The following is a 26857-nucleotide window of genomic DNA, read 5'->3' as shown; positions in this document are numbered from 1 at the left end:
GAAGGCTACCACCAAACGCTTTGTATCATACACAAATACTAAGCAGTTGTACCATCTCTTTGATTCACCTCACCATCATTTTGCCCTATACCATTCACAATGGAAAGAAAGGGGAATTTATTAGCCTCCTATTTCCTATGAGATAAATGTGTGAAGCCGTAGTGTCTGTGCTCTATTAGTAACCATGTTGTCTGGAACATATTGACATTACTAGTATATATTATGTGGCGTTACATCCTGCCATTGCAAAGCATGTAGCCAATGGCAGTCGTTAAAGAAAATGTGACAAGTAGTGAATGAGATTGGAAATGTGGAGATATGATTTTGGTGAATTTCTTAGGCACAGGTAATATATTAATTGTCATCATCAAACCTAAGATGGGATCTGCCAATCCTAGCTTTTGAGCCACTGTTCCGACTGCTGGCTCACCCCAGTTCTCCTTCTAAACATACAGCACATGTACAGTACATGTAAATAATACCAAGTAATACAATTTGTGTACTTCCTCTGTGGCGTTTAACTTCAAAGTCAGATGTATTTATTAAAATGATTATGCAAATTATAGTTATTATTGCAAAAAGGTACATTGTACATGACCGTTTTCTGTAAATATTTATATTCAGTGAGTAACAAGTTTTACAGTATGCGGTGAAGGACATTGAAACATATCATGGAAGACAATGTTGTTTTGTTTGGCTGTTGACATGGTCCACCAAAAACAACATTCAGCTATTGTTTCGATTTTGACATGGTTATATTTTCTTAATGGAAGAAGAGACGATATATTACAGATGATGATATCAATAATGTAAACATATGATAACCAGGGTTCTAATGTATGATTTCCAGGTTTACTGAAACTGAAATATTATTCTAACACAATTAATATGTTAATGGCCATGTACTTACATTTTATGTATTGCTCTTTTGTCATATTTATTTTTAAGAATCTGTGTTTATCATATATTAAGAATTGAATTATCGTTTTGATGAAATGCTGTATATTTTGTATTAAGACTATAACATACCAGATAATAATATATAAAGTAAAGTGAAAAAGAATGGGGCTTGTAATAGTCTAGGGCAATTCCAAGGTACAAGAGTGATGCTGAGACTTTTCAGACTTGTTAAAAGTAATCCTTGAGCATGAAGTTGTATGGTTTGTTTAACTTTGCAATCATTGGTTTTTGTTTGACATACATTTTAAAGTGAAATATCTGAGTCTCAGCATCGGTCTGTTAATGTGGAATTGCCCTCTACCCTGCTGAGGATGACAAAATGTTGCTTTGTTATCTGTTCATATTGACAGAGTGTACAAAACATTGAGGTCACCTTCCTAATATTGAGTTGCACCCCCCTTTTGCCCTTAGAACAACCTCAATTCGTCAGGGCATGGACTCTACAAGGTGTCCAAAGCGTTCCACAGGAATGCTGGCCCATGTTGACTCTAACGCTTCCCATAGTTGTGTCAAGTTGGCTGGATGTCCTTTGGGTGGTGGACTGTTCTTGACACACACGGGAAACTGTTAAGCGTGAAAAACATTACATTTTTTTTTACATTTTAGTCATTTAGCAGACGCTCTTATCCAGAGCGACTTACAGTTAGTGAGTGCATACATTTTCATACTGGCCCCCCGTGGGAAACGAACCCACAACCCTGGCGTTGCAAGCGCCATGCTCTACCAACTGAGCTACAGGGAAAAACCCAGCAGCGTTACAGTTCTTGACACAAATCAGTGCGCCTGGCGTTCAAAGGCACTTCAATCTTTTGTCTTGCCCATTCACACTCTGAGTGGCACACTTACATAATTCATTTCTCAATTGTCTCAAGGCTTAAAAATCCTTCTTTAACCTGTCCCCCCCCCCCTTTATCTACACTGATTGAAGTGGATTTAACAAGTGACATCAATAAGGGATCATAGTTTTCACCTGGATTGACCTGGTCAGTCTATGTCATGGAAAGAGAGGTGTTCTTAATGTTTTGTACACTCAGTGTATATTAGAATTAACTATATGACTACATGCATTTGTGCAAATGTGAAATAGCCAGTGTAATAGACAATACATACAAAAATATTAAAGCAATGATATTGCATATGAACAATGTTACATTTAATAAATGAGGAGAATCTGTTCATGTAGTTTGTTGAGAGCTGATCTGATGTTTTACTCTTATCCTTCAATGTGTCATGTAGCAGTTTTGTGATTGTGATTGTCATCAAGTCAAACATAGTGCACTTTGTGTCAAACACAGGAGGAAATCCACATATCGATCATTTCAGAATAAAATGTTTTATGGACCAACTATTCTTGATAGAAAAAGAAACATTTTGGGTCAGAAATTAATGTCTTGCAAATATAAATTAATGCAATATACAGGTAAATGGTGAATGGAAATTATCCCTCATGTGAACCTTTAAGTGTCCTAGCACTGTCTAATGTTGCCTTCTTTCAGCATCAGTAAACTCTTCCTATGCACTGTAGACGCAGAGGCGGCAGGTAGCCTAGCGGTTAAGAGCGTTGGGCCAGTAAGTGGTTTGAATCCCTGAGCCGACTATGTGAAAATTCTGTCGATGTGACCTTGAGCAAGGCACTTAACCCTAATTGCTCCTGTAAGTCGCTCTGGATAAGAGCGTCTGCTATATGACTAAAATGTAAATGCACATACAGTATGTACCCATCACCACATCAAATATACATTTATAAAAGTGATGTCTGGATGCATGTTGTCCAATAAACACAAACCTAAATAGCCTTGTCAAATGTTTTTATTCCTATCGTTCGGATACTGTAGCTTTTTAAGGGAACAGACATAAGTATTGTAATGTTTTAAGATGTAGTGTGTGTAAGTCAAGGCTAGTGATTATTGGTGTGTTATGTTGTGAGCCAACAGGTGATACACACATTCATATAAGACTGCCTCAAAATCTACTCAGGGAATTTACTAGAATGTGATAGAAATAAGGAAATGATACAGAAATGTGTAGCTGCTTTCTAATTAAGTTTGAATATGACTCTTTCAGCTGATTTATGTAGCACCATTAGTGTTGTGGCTGAAGCTCTATGGTGGAATCCCAACAGGCCAGTGGCCCTCCCTTCTGACAGACATCAGTAGCTCTGGGTCCCTGGGACTCAAATCCCAGCATGAGTAGACAGGAAAACTTTAGATACAGAGCAGTAGCAGACATCACTAGAGAGGTCAAAATGTTCAGTAAACCAGACAGAGGTGGAAAAGGAGACAGACAGTTGAAAAAGAATGGAGTTGGAAATCGGAATCTCAATGTTCTTGGCCCATTTCACTTTCTTCTGAGCCTACCAGAATAATCCCATGGGAAGTCCATTTTAGGACCATCAATATCCTCCAAATTACCATAGAGGAGAGTGAATTGGAAGTTCTGTTTTACGTGACTATATAATTGTTCATAAATTATTGATATGGCAACATACCAGCAATCCTGCCTGAAATTCCCATCCATAGCCTCTGGGGTCTGACAAATACATAATGGTAGTTCTTTCTGCACTGTTTACTAACAGGAATCAAATAATAAAAGACAGTGAGTACTCAAGTGGGGATTGATAAAGTGACGTGTTATCAGAAGAGAATCAGCAATACAACATATGGCTATGCTGTTGTATGAAAATATATCTTCAAGGGATGATATTAAAAGCTGACAGCCAACTTTTCAGAGCACTAATATTACATCAGCATGAATGTAACATCAATAGTCTAATCCATACACAGTAATGGCAAGGATCCATTTGATCACACAGCTTGATTTTCCATGAAATCATGCAACAAAGCTACTGACCTAAGGGTTCCCATATCTCTCGTTGTTTACATGTCAGACTCCTGTTTGATGATATCGTGTCTTGACAAGCTGATGGCCTGAGAGGATCTGACATGGAGGCACTCACTGAAGTTTAGTCCCAAACAAGGCATGTCTTCTCTTCACCCCTCTGACAGTGACAGTTCTTTGACTCACACCCAGGGAAGGCACTTCCTTTCTCCCTCGAGGTCCTCCATCTCACAAGAGTCTGGTAGACTGTCTATAACATTCCTCTAAGGGGACTTTGGCAGACACTAGTTGCTTGCTTCAGCTGGCCAAAGATCTCTCAAAGGACTAATGGCTCTAAGGGAAAGATCCAAAGATGACGAGACATGACTTTGGATCATATTGACGACTGTATAGTTTGTCCCCTGGGAGAAGGACAATTCAGACCAACTTCGGATCATATTGACGACTGTATAGTTTATCCCCTGGGAGAAGGAAAGAAATTAATTTGTACATTTTTCATAGGAATTTAATTTTCTGAATGATGGTAAATAGCCAAAGAATACAATCAACTGAAATTATTATGCAATGGATCTAAATAAAAAATGGTGCTGTTTGAAATGGGTTTCTTTGAGCAGTGCAGATATGCAGAAAATAATTAAAACTGAATGATGGTAATCTATGCCTTTATTCCTTTTCCATCTTTTTTATTTTGCATATCCGGTATCCTAACTCCACATTGCCCTTCATAGACTGTAACACATACCACCTCAGCAAAGAGTCTAAATAAATAATATTCTAGGGACCACAAAATCTAATAATATCTACATCCCTTTGAAAACATCTAGGCCGCTTTCCAGACTACGACAAAAATATATAACTGGGACACATTTTGTTTAGAATATTGTGTGGCTAGAGTAAGACTCAACAGTTAAGTTTTAAACATTCATACAACATGTTATTCTCCTGAGATTTGTCAAGCTGTTTTAAGTATTTACTTAAATTTATTTGTTAGAATAGAAAGCTAAAATGGTGGGATGGTTTTAAAACAGGATCTAAGTTTGGAATAGTGCCTGCAGTTGCTGAATTACTCAGAGCAATTGGGGGTAAGCCTGGCACTCGTTCCCCAAAAGGCAATGCAGAACCTTGCTTGTCTTAATTAAATGTTACGACTTTTGGTGCTTGTCTCGGGAACGGGAGAATGTGCCAAGCCTCAATAATAATTCATTCATTAATGCATCTCGGACTGCATACCAATGACAGGTCCAACTAGCAGCTGCATACACTATGAATATATTATCAATTACCTCACTGCATCTTTACAACCATTATTGCTGCATAATGCAAAAATCAACCTTCCTTTTCCATTTATTTTCAATCAACCTTTCAATTCCAAACAATTTTTATTAGATACTTATCAGCCAAATATTCATTTCCAGTTGCTTTACGTTGCCGTTTTCTTGAACTGGATAATGATCTACATGACGCATACTGTAGGAAGCAATCATGATAATTCCATATGTTGACCCTAATTCCAAGCTATCTACTAGGGTGATATCTATTAAATATCAATAAAAATATGACAATGATTAATGACCAATCAGTGAAATGAGGTTTGACCTGGCTGGCATGCGCTGGCAACAACTGAATCTCATCAGTTCCTGGTGCATTTGCTTTCAGCATAGAAGCTGAAGAGCCATTTCTCTTACAACTGCATGTTGCAAATCAAAAGTTAAATTGTAGTGTTGATTTGCTGTTTGGGGATTTTACTCTGCATTTAACCTCAAGCCCATGAAAGCCAAATTCAATGTTTGAATGACCGGACTGTGAAAAACAAACCGACTCACAGTGAAGGACCTCTGCTACTGCCAGGTGCCTACAGCACATAGTTAATAACGGAACATCGGTAGGGAGGGGGACTGTTGTAGAATAACAAAAAATACAAACTGCTTTCAGTGACACCTGTGTAAAATGCAATTACACTAACATCAACCTGTTACAAAATAGCCTACTGAGATATTTCCAAGACAGGTGACTTACAGTGAGGGAAAAAAGTTTTTGATCCCCTGCTGATTTTGTACGTTTGCCCACTGACAAAGAAATGATCAGTCTATAATTGTAATGGTAGGTTTATTTGAAGAGTGAGAGACAGAATAACAAATAAATCCAGAAAAACGCATGTAAAAAATGTTATAAATTGATTTGCATTTTAATTAGGGAAATAAGTATTTGACCCCCTCTCAATCAGAAAGATTTCTGGCTCCCAGGTGTCTTTTATACAGGTAACGAGCTGAGAATAGGAGCACACTCTTGCTCCTAATCTCAGCTTGTTACCTGTATAAAATACACCTGTCCACAGAAGCAATCAATCAATCAGATTCCCAACTCTCCACCATGGCCAAGACCAAAGAGCTCTCCAAGGATGTCAGGGACAAGATTGTAGACCTACACAAGGCTGGAATGGGCTACAAGACCATCGCCAAGCAGCTTGGTGAGAAGGTGACAACAGTTGGTGCGATTATTCGCAAATGGAAGAAACACAAAATAATGGAAGAAACACAAAATAACTGTCAATCTCCCTCGGCCTGGGGCTCCATGCAAGATCTCACCTCGTGGAGTGGCAATGATCATGAGAACGGTGAGGAATCAGCCCAGAACTACATGGGAGGATCTTGTCAATGATCTCAAGGCAGCTGGGACCATAGGCACCAAGAAAACAATTGGTAACACACCACACCGTGAAGGACTGAAATCCTGCAGTGCCCGCAAGGTCCCCCTGCTCAAGAAAGCACATATACAGGCCCGTCTGAAGTTTGCCAATGAACATCTGAATGATTCAGAGGAGGACTGGGTGAAAGTGTTGTGGTCAGATGAGACCAAAATTGAGCTCTTTGGCATCAACTCAACTCGACGTGTTTGGAGGAGGAGGAATGCTGCCTATGACCCCAAGAACACCATCCCCACCGTCAAACATGGAGGTGGAAACATTATGCTTTGGGGGTGTTTTTCTGCTAAGGGGACAGGACAACTTCACCGCATCAAAGGGACGATGGACGGGGCCATGTACCGTCAAATCTTGGGTGAGAACCTCCTTCCCTCAGCTAGGGCATTGAAAATGGGTCGTGGATGGGTATTCCAGCATGACAATGAACCAAAACACACGGCCAAGGCAACAAGGAGTGGCTCAAGAAGAAGCACATTAAGGTCCTGGAGTGGCCTAGCCAGTCTCCAGACCTTAATCCCATAGAAAATCTGTGGAGGGAGCTGAAGGTTCGAGTTGCCAAACATCAGCCTCGAAACCTTAATGACTTGGACAAGATCTGCAAAGAGGAGTGGGACAAAATCCCTCCTGAGATGTGTGCAAACCTGGTGGCCAACTACAAGAAACGTCTGACCTCTGTGATTGCCAACAAGGGTTTTGCCACCAAGTACTAAGTCATGTTTTGCAGAGGGGTCAAATACTTATTTCCCTCATTAAAATGCAAATCAATTTATAACATTTTTGACATGTGTTTTTCTGGATTTTTTTGTTGTTATTCTGTCTCTCACTGTTCAAATAAACCTACCATTAAAATAATAGACTGATCATGTCTTTGTCAGTGGGCAAACGATCAAATACTTTTTTCCCTTACTGTAGGTTTTTATCACGTATTCAAGTAAGACAGCCTCAATGTACATTGGGACTCTGCTTGTAATTCTCTTGCGGAGCCAAGAGAGACCGTTGTTAATATGTCACATTTCAGCGGGGAATGTACTCAGTATTCAGCAAAGCAACTTCTCATTGGAGGAGGTTAAGGTGTTAAAGAGCAGTGAGGATGGTAAAGGGAAGCAGAGCAGATATAAAGAGCACAGTGTACCGGCAATTAAGCAACCAATGCAAGCTGAATACTAATGGTTGGATGGTAGCAAAAAGCTACTATTAATAGCTACAAACTTTTCTACTTAGAATTTTGTTTGGGTACAATGACTACTTTGGTGAATAGTTTGAATACATGCAAAACTACAAGTGTTGATGCAAGTTATCCACAGTAAAATGTCATAACTTAGTTATGTGGAGTTATTTTATGCCTGGAAATCTCAGGGCCAGGGAAACTTATCAGGGCTCTCGGTGGCAGGTAGGCAGACACTAAGGCCTTGAGACAAGTCATTAACTGTAGTCCTGCTCCAAAATTGGCCCTGTGAGTTTTTATCACAGAGCCCAGAGATGTAATACAGCCAGCATGGCCATAATATTCATCAGAGTAGAGGAGGTACTCACACTGCTGGCCAACCAACCAGGTAAGGATCCCTGCCCTGGCATCTCCCTCAGAGGCAATCTGAAACCAATTGAAAATGTTATTCTAGGGTGTAGCGGTTTGGGTTTCAATCTGTGTCACTGCCACAGGAAAGGCAGATGCTGCTGGCAAAGGGTCCCTGTCACATGGTGATGTGACATCCTGCCAAGACACGGTCTGGTCTGGCCCTCAGTTGTGTGGCACATACTGACAGGGCTCCATTAACACACTGAAGTAAGGTCCTGAATACCACTTGTTCTATTATCCCATAAAAAATGAAAAGTGGGGAAACAAAGTCCAGTTAAAACACTATTTTATTACCTGAAGATAGGAACACAAAAACCATGTTTTTACAAAAATGGCCCCCATCCTCAGTGACGAGGTAAAGCTGCAACATCCATCCATTCGAAATAAATCTTCCCAACATACACAAACCACTTTACCCTCATAAAGAATATGTAGAGGGAAGGAAATCACATTCCCCTTGATAACAAAAAGTGTTTTTCAAAATGTATAAATGGTAGCCATTCCAGTTCTGCCGCTTTCCTGAGGTCATCATTTAAAAAGCATTACAACCTCACATTCTGCAAATTTCTAATTCATAATACATTTTCTTGAATGCAAGGACTTACTCAACAAGTCTGCATGCACATAACTCATAAGACTAATGTAGTCTGTAATGAAGAAACTCAATTAAAATATGAAGATAAAAAATTCACTCACTTTTATCAAGTAAAAGTTTGAGGTCTATTAAAAAGAAATGATCAGTTCTTGCATCACCACATGGAACTTTGAGAAAAAAATGGTGAACCTGCTTTAATTAACCCCATTCAGTTCTGACTGACTTTCTATCCACTAGGGGGAGGCGACAAAAGTGAGGGACGGAGGTCAGGAATGGTGAGGAAATGTGGCGGTATATCATTCTCTGGTTGATTCTCATCATCTTCCTCTTTCAAAACACTTAAGGGAGTAAAATAGATTAACAATTTTAGGAAAAGGAAAAAGAGGAAAAGCCATCTTCACACTGACTGTATGAAATCTGACTCTGTGCAAGGGAAAATAACACTTTAGCACTAGCATGCACTGTATGTAAGTACTGACAGCCTTTGACCATTGATTCATTCTGTACCTTCCACTGATGAGGGCGGCCCTCTTCTTCTCCCTCCTAGTGAGCCACTCCTCTATGCTCTGCTCAGGGGATGCTCTGTGCTCCAGGTCCTCTCTGCTCCGTCTTTCATCTAGAGATTAGACTGCACCCCTTAATATGGATCTAATTAACACAATCACCATGGTAACTTTGAATTCTGAGCGAAATTAGTAAAGATGCTTACTATGAGGGATTTCATTGAACCACCTAAATGAACAGAGTGGCATTGTGTGTTCATAATTCAAACACCAAAGTAACTTGCCACCATAATGATGTAAATTGTACTTTAAAAATGTTTTATCATCATGCAAGGTATAACTAAAACGACGACGACACCATTGCTCATAAATGAATACCCTCCATATGAGGACCATGTCCATGGCAGACAGTGCCATCTTGTGGAAACAAGTCACCTTCAATCTGCATTTTTAGGTTCTCCATGTCCCTCTGACATGTGAGAGAATCTGCATTTGTTGCCAAACACACACTGGCCTGACGCAAAGGACAAAAATATAAGCATTACACACAGATAAATTGTAAGGGTCTTTAATTCATTCATGACATGTTCCTTGTATCTTTAATTGTAGTCTTTACTCATCTTTTGAAACTTCCTGCAGGGTTTCTTAGTCTGTTCATCATACAGGATGGCTGCTGTATCTGTGATGAGAGAAGAGGTGTCATAATGTGTACACTGGCCTCCCGAGTGGCGCAGTGGTCTAAGGCACTGCATTGCAGTGTTAGCTGTGCCACTAGAGATCCTGGTTCGAATCCAGGCTCTGTCGTAGCCGGCCGCGACCGGGAGACCCATGGGGCGGCGCACAATTGGCCCAGCGTCGTCCAGGGTAGGGGAGGGAATGGCTGGCAGGGATGTAGCTCAGTTGGTAGAGCATGGTGTTTGCAACGCCAGGGTTGTGGGTTCGATTCCCACGGGGGGTATGAAAAAAATAAAATAATAATGTATGCACTCACTAACTGTAAGTTGCTCTGGATAAGAGCGTCTGCTAAATGATGTAAATGTACACTAAAATCTACAGCCTATTACCACAAGTATGTGTCAGATGATAAAAACAATGGACTGCAGAGATAGGGTCACTGTCAACTCTTTTTAGAAAAGGGCTTGAACTGAATTGTATTTGATCACATCATTCTGAATTTAACCCCAACCATCTCTTTATGCTGTTATTTTGTAATTATATTACGTCTTCTGATTGGTTACTGTGTCAAACCTTTATGCCCTGATCTGATGAAGGAAACCAAGCCTAAACACATTCCATGTAGCTTCCTCCTATGGGCAGGTGGGGGAGTACTATTCATGTCTGACTGTTAGTTTCCTGGTTCGTTATCTATATGTTTTGTGTATGCAATGTGTGAGCTGTGCCAAGATTTTCCTATTGTAGGACAATAAACGTGATTCTGAAAACACATTGGCGACTTGCCGTTGGTCCTGCTTGTCTATCAAAATGCCAAGTAATTAAAAGCCTTTTTAAATCAAGAAGTTCCTTCATCTGTTCTTCAAAAGTGAATTGATGGGAAAAGTAAGCCCCACGATAATGTTTTGTTTACCAAGCGATGGCCATCATCCCCTTTGTTTTTTCTGCCAGTCCATATACAACCCAAGTCTCCATGAACGTATAGTTTTTACCAACTTGAGCGCACCAACACAATGTTTCTTCAGACCCAGGCCCCAACTATGTTGGACTGAAACTCTTGGGAAATGAAATTACTTACCTCTGAAATGGTCAAACCAGGCCTTTTTAGATCTGTAGTGTTGAACACCGTACAGGTGTTTTTTCCTGTTATGCATGTTGTCCTGAAAGGACCGGTCACAGTAATACCGCTCCCCCATGGTTGAGATTCTGTCCTCAGTTCAGTCAGCTATAGAGTCACCTCATATCTCTGAAACCAAACACAATGGCTGTGTTCAAGAGCATCAAAACCGTGATGTATCATAAATTGTGACAGACTAACTAATCTACAAATAATAATGAGTTGTTATTTATGATGCAAGGTGATTTGTAGATCAGTCAGTTGGCAGTCGACTGCACTGTTAAATGCAATGTCGAACAAGCCCAATGATTGAAAAAATTACCATCACATTACAGGCCCCAATCGAAGTGCCAAGACCTTGAAGTGCTTACCATGCAGTGAGTCAAGGGTTGGCCAACTCTTCTTGTATAGAGCTACTGGGTACGCAGGCTTTTGCTCCAACATTACTTTCTACACACCTGATTTCATAGGCTACTAATCCCCCAACCCCCTGCTCATCAAGACTTTAGTTAGCTGAATCAGGGCCAGAGAAAGGGTAGCTCTCGAGAACCCAAGGCCATACAGCCGTGATACAAACTCGGTCTAGAACCTACGTTCACTCCAGCCACCATGGTTGACCAATGACCTGACCAGCCTTGTCTAACGCTATTAGCTATAAAGAAATAAGCAATACTAACCTTTTTATATGAGGATTGGGACACTCAGTAAAAGTATTCAGTATATTTCTGATCCCCAGCCCCCAGCCCCAACAATTAACACATACTACAACTTTCTCCAGTGCTACACATTCCTTTGTCTCATGCCCTTCTGCACACTTCTCACACCTAGGAACCTCCCTCCTACACACTGCTGCCACATGCCCACAAGCTTGACACCTGTAACAACGTAATGTACTTGGCTCAAAAGCTCATACGGGATAACTTATATATCCTAACATCACTTTGTCGGGCAAAGATTAAACATCAAAACTCAAAAGGACAGACAACGACTCTCACGCCACCCTGTCACCACTCACGCCACCCTGTCTGCGTCGCACCAAATGACAAGCATCAAAAACATCGGGAATCTTCCCCTTCAATTGGTCAACTTTCACATTTACTCCTATCCAGTAATGCCTCCTCTCAATGGCGCCCTTTCCTTGAGAGCAAAACGAAAGTTACTTATGTAAGCTATTGGATCACTCCAATATGGTATCCTTCCGCTTGGCAGGATACATTCCCGAGTAGGAATTTCAGATTAGTCCCGTGTACCGGGTAGTGCTGCAGCTGACCCCCTTAAATAGCTGCCACCGCACTACTCCCACCTCGTGTTCTTTTCGAGGCGCTGTAGATCACCGACAAGAGGATTGGAGTGATCCAATAGCTCAAATAACTGTGGTTACATATGTAATCTTTGTTATGTAGCACTATATTGGATCACTCCAATATGGTATCACAATACCAGATTAATCGGTGAACTAGGCATGTCCAGACAAGAGTAAAATCCTGTAGGACTGAGACCATGGCAGTCATGGTTGCTGTGTCCCTCCATCCCCCTCCAGGGAAGTGGAGGCAACACCCAACACTGCCATCCTGACCTGGTTGGTGGCAGCAACATTGACTCAATAGTACCTAGCAAAAGTGCTAGACGACGCCCGGCCTAGGCACAAATTTCATCAAGGGAAACTCCTCAGAGCAGGGCCCACGATGTAGCTACTCCTCTAGTAGAATGTGCCACCAAAGCAGACCGCAAAGGCCGGCCGGCCAGCTGATATGCTGTAGTAATAGTGTCCACAATCCACTGTGAGAGTCTCTGTTTCGATAGGATCTTCCCCAGAACTCTCTGACCATAACACACAAACAGTTGATCCGACAGCTGTATTGTCTTAGTCCGTGTAACGTAAGTGTCTAGTGCCCTCACCGGGCACAGCACACTTGGGGAAAAATCCAGCCCACTCGCAGCCATGGGAGGTGCGTATGTGGATAAATGTAAGGGCCAGTTGACATGTCTGTCAGACAGGACCTTCGGCAAGAAATAGGGGTGAGGCCGGATGATTAAACTCCCCTTGTCTGCACCCATTTGGAAACATTCAGCGCTCACTGAAAAAGCATGAAGTTCACTAACCCTCTTAGTAGAGGTTATAACCAACAGGAATGCCACCTTCATGGATAGGTGCTTCAAAGAGGGGCTCGAAGGGTGGCTTAGGAAGTGCTGACAGCACCACGTCAAGGTCCCAGTTTGGCACCGAACAGGACTTCACTGGACGCAGACGTCTAACTCCCTTCATAAACTTGGAGAGCAATGGGTCCCTCCGGGCCATCGTCATGGCACGCCGAAATTGCGGCCAAATACATTGAAAGTAGATGCCGCTCGGCCCGCATCAAGCAGTGATTGTAAAAAGTGTAAAACCGTTTGTACATCACACGACTCGGGGGCAACATTATGACCCACACAGCAAGTACAGAATATGCCCCACCGCATTTGATATAACGCGTTGGTGGAGGAAGCCCTGGCGTTCTGCAACGTGTTCCCCACATTGTCCTGAATGCCTAGACTTGCCCATTTACGCCTCTCAGGGGCCAAGCCAAAAGCTGAAGGTGACGTGGGTCTAGATGCCAGAGCCTCCCCCGAGCCTGAGAGAGCAGATCGGGCCTCAGTGGCATCTGCCATGGGGTCCCAGAGAGGAGGGCCAACAGGAGGCTGAACCATAGTCATCTCGGCCAGTATGGGGCTATCAGGAGCAGCCAGTGGCCCTTCAAACTGACCATGTCTAGCCTAGCTGTGATCAGAGGAAATGGTGGGAATGCATAAAATGTCGCTGCCTGCCAATCATGAGCGAGGGCGTCCAAACCCAGAGGGCCTGGAGGGTCCGACATCGAGAACCAGTTGGGACAATGAGTGTTCTCCTGAGATGCAAACAGGTCCACCTGTGCTCTCATAAACCTTTCCCACAGCTGTAACATCCCCTGAGGGTGTAGACGCGAGTCCCCCTCCGGTGGGCCATTTCTCGAAAGCATGTCCGCTGCCCGGTTCAAGACCCCGGGGATGTGCGCTGCTCGCAGTGACGCTAAGCAGGTCTGAGCCCACAGCAAGAGCTCCCGAGCCATTTCGTGGAGGTGCGGTGATCTCAGTCCCCCCTGGTGATTGATATACGCCACTACTGTGGTGTTGTCTGATCTGACCAGGACATGCTTCTCCTCCAAGTAGAGCAGAAACTGTCTGCTCGATGCCATGCCTCTGAACACTGCCCCCCAACCCGCTAGCGAGGCATCGGTGCACACTAGCTCCCTGCGGTGGACTCTGTTCAGTATCACTCCCTCCAACAGGAAGGAGTGAGAGTGCCGTTTCAACAGAGTCCTCACACATGCATTTGTCATCAATTGCTGACTATTTCTGTGTCGTCCCTGGTGTGGAGTTGAACCATCGCTGGAGTGGCCTGAGGTGAAGAAGGTCCAGTGGAATCAACAGAGAAACCGACGTGAGTAGGCCGAGTAAGACGTACACGGCTCGTCCAAGCCGGAAACTGTCTAGGTAGGCCTGTATCTTCTCCAATCTCACCTGAGGGAGACGTGAACTCATAAGAGTTGAGTCGATCAACATCCCCAGGAAGACCACCGTCTGTGAGGGAGTCAGGTTGCTCTTCTCTCTGTTTAGGGTGAGGCCCAGGTCTTGAATGTGCTTCAAGATTATCCTTGAGTCTGCTGTAGCTTGCTCTCTTGATTGAGCACACACCAGCCAGTCGTCCAGGTAGTTCTGCACTAGAATGCCCTTGGACATGATAGGCGCTAGGACTGCGTCCATGCACTTTGTGAATGTACGCGGCCGACCGCCAGCACTTCAGGAGGACTGCCGGGGCCCATCCTACTTAGCCGCATGCCTCTGCTTGTAAGGGTTGTCATGACGCATGTCCTTGTGCTGTCGGAGTGTAAAACGTGGGTTCCCATTTCCCTGCCATCTCGGCGGGGGAGTAAGGGGGCCAAGATGTTGCTGGAGCGCCCTCGAGACATCCTGCCCTGTCTTCCAGCTCCTCTGAGGGGCGGCGGTAGGGCGCGCAGTTGCCAAGACCTCCTGCAAAGTCTCTGTCTTTGCGTAGTCTTGTAGTCTGCTGTATGATGTTGTCGACCCCTGGCCCAAAGGTGGAACCTGGCGTGAAGGGGAGCTCCGATAATGTTTTCTGAACTGGCTGTGGCAGTTTAGACTGTGCCAGCCAAAGATGGCGATGTGAAGTCACCACTGAAGCCAAAGCCTTGCCGTTGGCACGTGCCATGTCTGTCTGGAGCATAGTGAGAAGCCTTGACACCTCTGTGGCCTCCTTTAGAAGCTTGTCACCACCCCCAGCTTGATATCAAGAGCGATAGTCGCTCTCACTAAAAGCTCCTGTGTTGCTTCCATCACCACCAGGGGTGCCTCCGTAGCGGTGCTCCCAGCTACAGATGGCGATGTGGACTGGGTCGATCCCTGATGTGCTTGGAACACTGAAGCAGCGTTTTTCCAATTTTGTTGCATTACAACCTGTAATTTAAATAGATTTTTATTTGGATTTCATGTAATTGACATACACAAAATAGTCCAAATTGGTGAAGTGAAATGAAAACACTTCTAAAGAAATTATAACGGAAAAGTGGTGCGTGCATATGTATTCACCCCATTTGCTATGAAGCCCCTAAATAAGATCTGGTGCAACCAATTACCTTCAGAAGTCACATAATTACTTAAATAAAGTCCACCTGTGTGCAATCTAAGTGTCACATGATCTGTCACATGATCTCAGTATATATACACCTGTTCTGAAAGGCCCCAGAGTCTGCAACACCACTAAGCAAGGGGCACCACCAAGCAAGCGGCACCATGAAGACCAAGGAGCTCTCCAAACAGGTCAGGGACAAAGTTGTGGAGAAGTACAGATCAGGGTTGGGTTATAAAAAATATCAGAAACTTTGAACATCCCACGGAGCACCATTAAATCCATTATTAAAAAATGGAAAGAATATGGCAGCACAACAAACCTGCCAAGTGAGGGCCGCCCACCAAAACTCACGGACCAGGCAATGAGGGCATTAATCAGAGAGGCAATAAAAAGACCAAAGATAACCCTGAAGGAGCTGCAAAGCTCCACAGCGGAGATTGGAGTATCTGTCCATAGGACCACTTTAAGTCGTACACTCCACAGAGCTGGGCTTTACGGAAGAGTGGCCAGAAAAAAGTAATTGCTTAAAGAAAAAAATAAGCAAACACGTTTGGTGTTCGCCAAAAGGCATGTGGGAGACTCCCCAAACATATGGAAGAAGGTACTCTGGTCAGATGAGACTACAATTGAACTTTTTGGCCATCAAGGAAAACGCTATGTCTTGCGCAAATCCAACACATCTCATCACCCCGAGAACACCATCCCCACATTGAAGCATGGTGGTGGCAGCATCATGCTGTGGGGATGTTTTTCCATCGGCAGGGACTGGGAAACTGGTCAGAATTGAAGGAATGATGGATGGCGCTAAATACAGGGAAATTCTTGAGGGAAACCTGTTTCAGTCTTCCAGAGATTTGAGACTGTGGTTCACCTTCCAGCAGGACAATGACCCTAAGCATACTGCTAAAGCAACACTCGAGTGGTTTAAGGGGAAACATTTACATGTCTTGGAATGGCCTAGTCAAAGCCCAGACTGTTAGAAATTGCGTAATTCAAATCTGGTATTGGAATAAGAGAAAACATAATCAAGGGATATTCAATCCAAGCTAAATTTATTATATGCAAAATGTATGTATGATAAGTATGTTGGTTCGTATACGGGCTCACTGAAATACCACGCAGGGCAGACAGAGAACTGATCTATTGTAACAGGTTCTTCCTCAAATACTCTGACAGAGAGAGAGTTCCCACCTCTCTGCTGGCCAATCAGAGTAGACTGAGCGTGGTTTAGACTTACTCAGCCAATCCGTTGGCGCACGGGCTGGTCCCAGCCCCTTGGCGCATCCCTGTTGCCAGGTGTCTAGTTGTTTTGCAACTTATCCAGAAAGTCAGCACTTTTGCAGTACACGTCCTTGGACGGTTCACAGATCACAAAGAGAGAGTGTTCGGGTATTCGGGTATAGAGTGTTCAGGCTGTGAGACAAAAGTTCTTATCTGTCCTACCCCCTAACGTTCCTTACATGAATCACAGCCTGTTATGTGAAACAATTTATATCAGTATAGTACAAACCTTCTATGCTTATCATTAATGCATTCCTTCTAAGCTATTCATCACATACAGATCAAATTATGAGAAAACAAATCCCAACACCAGACCTCAATCCAATTGAGAATCTGTGGTATGACTTAAAGATTGCTGTACACCAGCGGAACCCATCCAACTTGAAGGAGCTGGAGCAGTTTTGCCTTGAAGAATGGGCAAAAATCCCAGTGGCTAGATGTGCCAAGCTTATAGAGACATACCCCAAGAGACTCTACAAAGTATTGACTTTGTTGGGGGGGGGGGAATAGTTATGCACGCTCAAGTTTTCTGTTTTCTGGTTTTTATTCTCGTCTGTTTCACACAAAAAATATTTTGCATCTTCAAAGTGGTAGGCATGTTGTGTAAATCAAATGATACAAACCCCCAAAAACTCAATTTTAATTCCAGGTTGTAAGGCAACAAAATAGGAAAAATGCCAAGGGGGGTGAATACTTTCGCAAGCCACTGTAGTTTCTCTGTGAAAGTGAAGCCAACAGTGTGATATTACTGTGTGTCTATAGTATATACTGCGCAATACTGTAACAGTCAGATACTACAGACCTAGTCAGCGTTGCCAATTTAGCGACTTTGTCGCTATATTTAGCGAGTTTTCAGACCCCTCTAGTGACACATTTTCAAAAAAGCGACTAACGACAAATCTAGCGACTTTTTCTGGTGTTATTGGAGACTTTTGGAGACTCTGACGTGAAAGCACGTATTGCTCTTACTCTTCTCAATGAGCAGCGGGTGCTGCCGTGGACCCCACCCGGGCCCCACCCCAGTCCCAAAGCGCTCACAGGCGGCCCAGTCCTCGCGCAGCAGTCCCTCCCAGCTGCAGTCAGAGCAGGAGATGTTCACCCCTCCGCGTTGTGGGGATCTATTTTCTCATAACTGGAGGGATGAATAGCTTAGAAGGAATGCATAGGTGATTAAAGCATAAAAGGTTTGTACTGTACTGATATGAATTGTTTCACATAACAAGCTGTGATTCATGTGAGGAACGTTAGGGGGTAGGATGAGATAAGACTTGTATTTCTTACAGATAAGACTTGTATTTCTTACAGATACGAACACTGCCTCTTTGTTGTCTGTGAACCGTTGTCTGTGAACCGTCCTTGAACGTAGGTACTTACAGTACAGTGGAACGGTGTCTATGGGCGCTGACTCTACAGGTTGTTATAACAACTTATGCCTGGCAACAGTGTGCAACAGTGGAGCGCCAAGGGGCTGGGACCAGCCGCGCAGGGTAGTCAGAGAACTGGTCCATTGTTATAAGTTCTTCTTTAAATACTCTGACAGAGATAGTTCCCGCTCCCTGCTGGCCTATCAGAGTAGAGACTGAGCGTGGTTTAGTCAGCCTCTCGTTGGCGCACAGGCTTGTCCCAGCCCCTTGGCGCTTCACTGTTGCCAGGTGTCAGTTGTTTTCTCCACAACTTGTCCCGAGTCAGCAACCCCAGACATCTTTGTAGCAGAACACATGTCCTTGAGCATTCTAACAAAGAGGCTGTGTTTGTGTAAGTGAGACACAAGTCTTATCTCATCCTACCCCCTAACGTTCCTCACATTAATCACAGCTTGTTAGGTTAAACAATTTATATCATTACAGTACAAACCTTTTATGTTTAATCATTAATGCTTTCTTATTAAGCTAACAGCACATCTAAAATATAAGATAATAATTTCCCACAAGAGGCTAGCTACCTAGCTGCTCCAAGCTATTGAATAGCTGCGGGTATACTTCTGCGCTTACAGACTTCAACATAGAGCTCTTAAAAGGCACATCCTCTCTGGAATGAGCCGAGAAAAGGAAGCGATGGGAGTAGTGCGGCGGCAGCTATTTAAGGGCGTCAGCCGCAGCACTACCCGGTACACAGAATTAATCTGAAATTCTTACTCAGAATGTATCCTGCTGAGTGGAAGGATACCATATTGGAGTGATACAATATAGTGCTACATAACAATGAACCTTTCTTGTCCCCATTCGTTTAACGTGGAGGGTCTGCTCCCTCTGTCCAGCAGAAACACAAACAATTATCACAAGACCACTTCTGGTTACCTTCACCAATTCCACAGCACCCAACTCTGTTTTCACTCACCCTGAAACCACAAATAGGTCAGCCAAAAGGCAAGGATCCATTTTTTCAAAAAATGTCACTCCTACTGTCACAGACTCATCTTTATCCTGACCCTCGGTGCAAGCCTCGGGCTCCGAGAACTTCACCACACCTACCACCTCTGATACTTCGCCCTCATTCACTTCCATTTCTCCTCCTGTCTTTGATCCGGCTTACAGTTCACTCTGCTTACACTTTCTACCATTCTTCTTTAACAAATCATCTCCCTTTTTCCTGCCATTTTTAACCAACTCAAGCTCACCGTCTTCCTCCCTCTCTCTCTTCGACCTCCTTTGCCTTTCTTTTTCCCTCCATTCCTCCTCTGTATTACAAGTATACATCTCCTTATGATAATACTGCACTCCTCCTGACATACATCTTGTTCTTGCCCTCTCTAGGGCCGCCATTTAACCAGCTGTCACAATCACTGTATGATCAGCACAAACCCCTCGGAATGTAGCGCTCAACAGTGCATCCCACTTGTAAGCAGCTGCTTCGTCTTGATGTTCTTCTTTGTCAGTAGCTACCAAGAACCTTTACCATTTCAAACAAGCGCGCTCTTCCAACCACCATCAACTTCCTCCCCCAACAGCCTTCAGCAAAGATTGTCGCTGTCCAAATGTATAATGTATTCCGGTAGTAGCTATATCATATCGCGTGATGTTCTTCTTCTTTACATTTTTATTGGCGGATCGCAACCGAGAGGTGCATACACCACTACCTACTGTACTGGAGTGTGAGGCAGGTCAAGGCCTCTATCAGAGAGGAAGAGGTAAAGAGAGAGGCCCAACTCAGCGGAAAATCTGTCTCCCTCAAGCAGGTGGTGTTTTTTCGCCCACCAAGCAAAGAGTGTTTGTATGGAGGTCAACAAAAAAATGAATGGCTTATTTGCTACATTAGGTTTATTTGATTGAATAGAAGTTTCGTAATGCTTAGGTTGTTACCAGTGTACTGATATAAGTAGGAAACGTGACATCCCTGCAACTTTGAGAAAAAACACTTTATATCATAGATGTCTCGAGATGGCTATGCATTTTCATGTTATGAGGCTAGTAGCATAGCATCTCTCCATTGAATACAGCCAGTTGACGTGAACAACCCTCATGGAATATTCAAAAAGTATTAAAATAATTAGATGTATCCACCAATCCAAAGAAAGGATAGGAGGGAGCAAGACAGCCCACCATGGTGCTTTGTGGACAACTACTCCCATTGAAAGACAAGTATCTTGTCAGTATATCAAATCAAATCAAATGTTATTTGCCACATGCGCCGAATACAACAGGTGTAGACATTACAGTGAAATGTTTACTTACAAGCCCTTAACCAACAATGCAGCAAAAAATAAGGAAAACAAAAATATAATAGAAATAAAAAAGAAATAAAAAAGGTTATAAAAAGAAATACAAAATAAAAAAATAAAAAGTGTTAAGTATAAAATAGATAAGTAAAAAATAAAAATAGCTAATAATTAAAGAGCAGCAGTAAAATAAAATAACAGTAGGGAGGCTATATACAGGGGGTACCGGTACAGAGTCAATGTGCGGGGGCACTGGTTAGTCGAGGTAATTGTGGGTAGAGTTAAAGTGACTATTCAAGACATGGGTGACTAGTTAACGTTAGCTTGGCTCTCTCTGTGTGTTTCATACCGTGGGAGGAGGGGTTGGTTCGTTGACAGAGAGCAATGGCTAGCTAATATGCTAACTATTCTAGCTAGCTAACTAACTGGCTGAATAAGTTGACGACGTACTCACTCAAACTGTCAAAACTAACCCTAAAACTTTACACAACGTTAGACACGGATACGAATGATCTGTTTAGCGTGTTAACACACTATTGGTAGTTTGTTGTAACCGAGTATTGGTGCTAAACCGTGTGTTATTGGAAGCTAGCATGCTAGTTAGCTATGGCGTCATAGGATACGGTGCCCTGGGCGGTTTACACTGAAAAATACTGTACCAAGTTAGCTAGCTGAATAAACTAAGTTAGAGTCTATTCCTAGAAAACATTGAGCCGCTGTAGTTTACAACAATTATAATTTATAAAGTGGAAGTTGGGAGAGTTATATTTGAGTGTTTCAGTGAAACGTCTCGCTTTCCCAGATGTTTAGTTAATTTCATTCCGATCTCCTTTGCATTATTGTAGCCTTTTCTGTAGCCTGTCAACTATGTGTCTGTCTATCCCTGTTCTCCTCTCTGCACAGGCCATACAAACGCTTCACACTGCGTGGCTGCTGCCACTGTAATCTGGTGGTCCCTGTTCGCACGACCCACGTGGAGTTCCAGGTCTCCGGCAGCCTCTGGAACTGCCGTTCTGCGGCCAACAAGGCAGAGTTCATCTCAGCCTATGCTACCCTCCAGTCACTTGACTTCTTGGCGCTGACGGAAACATGGATTACCACAGAAAACACTGCTACTCCTACTGCTCTTTCCTCGTCTGATCATCTGTTCTCGCATACCCCGAGAGCATCTGGTCAGCGCGGCGGTGGCACAGGAATTCTCATCTCTCCCAAGTGGACATTCTCTCTTTTCCCCCTGACCCATCTGTCTATCTCCTCATTTGAATTCCATGCTGTCACAGTCACTATCTCATTCAAGCTTAACATCCTTATCATTTATCGCCCTCCAGGTTCCCTTGGAGAGTTCATCAATGAGCTTGACACCTTGATGAGTTCCTTTCCTGAGGATGGCTCACCCCTCACAGTTCTGGGTGACTTTAACCTCCCTACGTCTGCCTTTGACTAATTTCTCTCTGCCTCCTTCTTTCCACTCCTTTCCTCTTTTGACCTCACCCTCTCACTGTCCCCCCCTACTCGCAAGGCAGGCAATACGCTTGACCTCATCTTTACTAGATGCTGTTCTTCTACTAATCTCACTGCAACTCCCCTCCAAGTCTCCAACCACTACTTTGTATCCTTTTCTCTCTCGCTCTCCTCCAACACCACTCACTCTGCCCCTACTCAGATGGTAATGTGCAGTCGCAACCTTCGCTCTCTCTCTCCCGCTACTCTCTCCTCTTCCATCCTATCATCTCTTCCCTCTGCTAAATCCGTCTCCCTCCGATCTCCTGATTCTGCCTCCTCAACCCTCCTCTCCTCCCTTTCTGCATCTTTTGACTCTCTATGTCCCCTATCCTCCCGGCCGGCTCGGTCCTCCCCTCCTGCTCCGTGGCTTGACAACTCATTGCGAGCTCACAGAACAGGGCTCCGGGCAGCCGAGCGGAAATGGAGGAAAACTAGACTCCCTGCGGACCTGTCATCTTTTCACTCCCTCCTCTCTACATTTTCTTCCTCTGTTTATGCTGCTAAAGCCACTTTCTACCACTCTAAATTTCAAGCCTCTGCCTCTAACCCTAGGAAGCTCTTTGCCACCTTCTCCTTCCTGCTGAATCCTCCTCCTCCCCCTCCCTCCTCCCTCTCTGTGGATGACTTTGTCAACCATTTTGAAAAGAAGGTTGACGACATCCGATCCTCATTAATTAAGTCAAATGACACCGCTGGTGCTGCTCACACTGCCCTACCCTATGCTTTGACTTCTTTCTCCCCTCTCTCTCCAGATGAAATCTTGCGACTTGTAACGGCCGGCCGCCCAACAACCTGCCCGCTTGACCCTATCCCCTCCAGACATTTCCGGAGACCTTCTCTCTTACCTCACCTCGCTCATCAACTCATCCTTGACCACTGGCTATGTCCCTTCCGTCTTCAAGAGAGCGAGAGTTGCACCCCTCCTCAAAAAACCTACACTCGATCCCTCCGATGTCAACAACTACAGACCAGTATCCCTTCTTTATTTTCTCTCCAAAACTCTTGAGCGTGCTGTCTCTAGCCAACTCTCCTGCTATCGCTCTCACAATGACCTTCTTGATCCAAACCAGTCAGGTTTCAAGACTGGTCATTCAACTGAGACTGCTCTTCTCTGTGTCATGGAGGCTCTCCACACTGCTAAAGCTAACTCTCTCTCCTCTGCTCTTATCCTTCTAGACCTATCTGCTGCCTTTGATACTGTGAACCATCAGATCCTCCTCTCCACCCTCTCCGAGTTGGGCATCTCCGGCGCTGCTCACTCTTGGATTGCATCCTACCTGACAGGTCGCTCCTACCAGGTGGCGTGGCGAGAATCTGTCTCCGCACCACGTGCTCTCACCACTGGTGTCCCCCAGGGCTCAGTTCTAGGCCCTCTCCTATTCTCTCTATACACCAAGTCACTTGGCTCTGTCATATCCTCACATGGTCTCTCCTATCATTGCTACGCAGACGACACACAATACATTTTCTCCTTTCCCCCTTCTGATAACCAGGTGGCAAATCGCATCTCTGCATGTCTGGCGGACATATCAGTGTGGATGTCGGATCACCACCTCAAGCTGAACCTCGGCAAGACGGAGCTGCTCTTCCTCCCGGGGAAGGACTGCCCGCTCCATGATCTCGCCATCACAGTTGACAACTCCATTGTGTCCTCCTCCCAGAGTGCAAGGAACCTTGGCGTGACCCTGGACAACACCCTGTCGGTCTCCGCTAACATCAAAGCGGTGACCCGATCCTGCAGGTTCATGCTCTACAACATTCGCAGAGTACGACCCTACCTTACACAGAAAGCGGCACAGATCCTAATCCAGGCACTTGTCATCTCCCATCTGGATTACTGCAACTCGCTGTTGGCTGCTCTCCCTGCCTGTGCCATTAAACCCCTACAATTTATCCAGAACGCTGCAGCCCGTCTGGTGTTCAACCTTCCCAAGTTCTCTCATGTCACCCCGCTCCTCCGCACACTCCACTGGCTTCCAGTTGAAGCTCGCATCTACTACAAAACCATGGTGCTTTTCTACAGAGCTGTGAGGGGAACGGCACCTCCTTACCTTCAGGCTCTGATCAGACCCTACACCCAAATGAGGGCCCTACGTTCATCCACCTCTGGCCTGCTAGCCCCCCTACCTCTACAGAAGCACAGTTCCCGCTCAGCCCAGTCAAAACTATTCGCTGCTCTGGCACCCCAATGGTGGAACAAGCTCCCCCACGACACCAGGACAGCGGAGTCACTGACCACCTTCTGGAGACACTTGAAACCCTACCTCTTTAAGGAATACCTGGAATAGTATAAAAGTAATCCTTCTACCAGGCCAGCAGCATGGGAGGATGGGACACTATCCTTCAACACGCCTTGTAACTCTTCTGCCACCACAACATCTATTTTATGTGATTAACATTCTATTTCTGAAGTACAGTTGATAACCATGGCTGGACTGTGAGTTGGGGAACACTGTCAGCATGCCACTGCCCTCTAAAAAAGTAACTAATTGCTCCTCACATCCACCAAACGGGAGCAAACGCACCTCAAAGTCTCTTCAAGAACGTACAACAAAGTTTTCGGGAAATGTGTCGTTCAGTACAAACCGTTCCGCAACGTAACAAACGTTCAAGAGAACTGAACACACCCCATGTATGCAACCCATGACTCACCTCCGGTCCTCGTCCTCCATATCCGAAACACCCCAATCCATGTTCTTTGTCGCTCTCTAACGGATGTCACTAGTTACCACAACCACAAAGTCAAAATTGGCTGTATCGTGAAAATTATATAATTAATTTAAGGTAAGGGTTAGGCATAAATTTAGCAGTGTGGTTGGGGTTAAGGTTAGGTTTAAAATCAGATTTTAACAAGATAAATTGTAGAAATGGGCGGGGTTTAGCCATATGTATCGCTTTGTGGCTGAGGTCATTAGTGACGACCTCGAACAGCTAGTAACTGCAACTACAGGTTTGGATCTCCTCTAGCGGGTTTGCTATCTTTCCAGTTTAGCATCATTATATTTGTATGATAAGTAAGTAAGTGTTTATCTCAAAGACCACGTAAGTATTTTGTTTTTACGTTTACTTTGGCGCACAAGGATATGACGCACATGTTTAGAACTACATTTCCCGTCATACTTCGGTTTAAATAACATGTCGTAATTTCCTCCTTCTCGAAATCTCCATCAGTTAACATGTCGCTCGCGAAAGGTGTCTACAATTTGCTCTTCAGGAGAACATCTACTTTTGCCGTTACCATCATGGTCGGAGCAGTGTTTTTTGAACGAATGTTTGACCAGGGAGGCGATGCCATATTCGAGCAGTTGAATCGGGGGGTAAGTCTACTGACAGATCTTCCCGCAACATACGTCTGACCTTGCTATTAAGGACAAACAACCGCCTGCCTCGGCTTTTAGCTAATCTAGCTAGCTAGTTGTTTCTGTCCATTAGCTAGTTGGCTAACTAGCGAGTTCAGTTAACTCTTCTTCATAGGAAGTATACAGCATGGGTCGTTAAACGTATAATTCAACTTTCAATGTTGTGTTTTGTTCGTAGAAACTCTGGAAACACATCAAACACCAATACGAAACTGAGGAGGAATAGAAGTGTTCCGGCGCAAAAGACGCCAACGCCACACTTACGTACCATTACCCTGAGTCGGTCTTCATGGACATTGATCTGGCACGACGAGGCTGACTACTGGCTACCAGAAACTCTATGGGCGTTAGACTTGTCAGAACATCATGGAAGTGTTTCCTATCAACTGTCATTGTCATGCCCTCCTGTTCCTCACCATTTGTAAATGTACTGATAAGTTAAAACTGTTAATAAATTAAACGTAAACCTGACATTTCTTGACGTTCTGTTGTTGGTTAATAGTACTCCCTGGTATGACTGATGGCGCTATAGTGGCATTGCAGTGTAGAAAATAACTCACTATAGTACTTTGATATAGTATAACTTGAGGAAGAACTCAAATTTGAAAAATGGCACCAATCCACAAGTATCAATAATACAGTTATGGTCAAAAGTGGGCACTGCCCTTCAGTCAGTCCCAGTAGGAACAAAGGGTTTTCTACCAGAATACTCAATAGAAGCTAGCAGTAGCCCTTCTCTGACAAGGCATTGCTGTCTTACGTTCCCCTCACTGGGAGAAGTGGTCTATGGCAGAGGGGAAGAGGCGAGAGGGTTCACTCGTCAATCTGTCCACGGTTAGCAGACCGCCTGCCTTCCCGCCATTGGGATAACAACTCCCATTGTTGGGACAGAGACAAGATCATCTCATTATATACAGTATCAATTCAATGGGCTTTATTGGCATGGGAGACATGTTAACATTGCCAAAGCAAGTGAAATAGATCAACAAAAAAATGAACCGTAAACATTACATTTGTTTTCTAATTCTTTGTGGGTCTGTGTAATCTGAGGGATAGTATCTCTGTCTATGCATTGATGCCGCGTTCAAAACAACTGGGAACTATGAAAAATACGAGGTGGAATCATGACGTCAGAGCTCTAGAAAGAGGCCAGAGTTCCCGATTTTGAATTTCGAGTTGGATGACACGTTCAAATCGATTTTTCCAGTAGGAGCTCGTTTTTTCAGAGTTCCCAGCTCTTTTGAACGCTCGGAAGTCAGAGATTTCTGAGTTCCCAATTGTTTTGAACACTGCATTAATGTCTATGGTCACAGGTGTGACAGCCAGGTCCTGCTCTTTATTGGAAACACAAGATGGAGACATTTCCTCTGTATGGAGAGTCCATCCAGCATCATTCTATCCATGTCCTGTTTGTAATGCTTTATATCCCAC

The 26857-nt window shown here is 44.0% G+C and overlaps 1 protein-coding gene and 1 pseudogene across 1 annotated transcript; one reads left to right on the top strand and one right to left on the bottom strand.

The window, feature by feature from the left end:
• Nucleotides 1-8868: 8868 nt before the first annotated feature.
• On the bottom strand, nt 8869-24814 carry LOC121574388 (annotated as a pseudogene).
• Nucleotides 24815-25204: 390 nt separating this feature from the next.
• On the top strand, nt 25205-25897 carry LOC121574389 (cytochrome b-c1 complex subunit 9). Its single transcript, XM_041887009.2, has 2 exons — nt 25205-25384; nt 25605-25897. The coding sequence occupies exons 1-2, from the start codon at nt 25244-25246 to the stop codon at nt 25650-25652; spliced, it is 189 nt and encodes a 62-aa protein (XP_041742943.1). The 5' UTR covers nt 25205-25243; the 3' UTR covers nt 25653-25897.
• Nucleotides 25898-26857: the final 960 nt, after the last annotated feature.

Source organism: Coregonus clupeaformis, unplaced genomic scaffold (genome assembly GCF_020615455.1).
Source record: "Coregonus clupeaformis isolate EN_2021a unplaced genomic scaffold, ASM2061545v1 scaf2204, whole genome shotgun sequence".
In the NCBI taxonomy this organism is placed as follows: domain Eukaryota; kingdom Metazoa; phylum Chordata; class Actinopteri; order Salmoniformes; family Salmonidae; genus Coregonus; species Coregonus clupeaformis.
The sequence above is the reverse complement of the archived record's forward strand: the minus strand, read 5'-3'. Positions and strand labels throughout refer to the sequence as shown.

Coding starts and splice junctions, on each gene's coding strand:
- LOC121574389 (XM_041887009.2), top strand. CDS start 25,244: ATGTCGCTCGCGAAAGGTGTCTACAATTTGCTCTTCAGGAGAACATCT. Junction 25,385..25,604: donor TCGAGCAGTTGAATCGGGGG/GTAAGTCTACTG, acceptor TTTTGTTCGTAG/AAACTCTGGAAACACATCAA.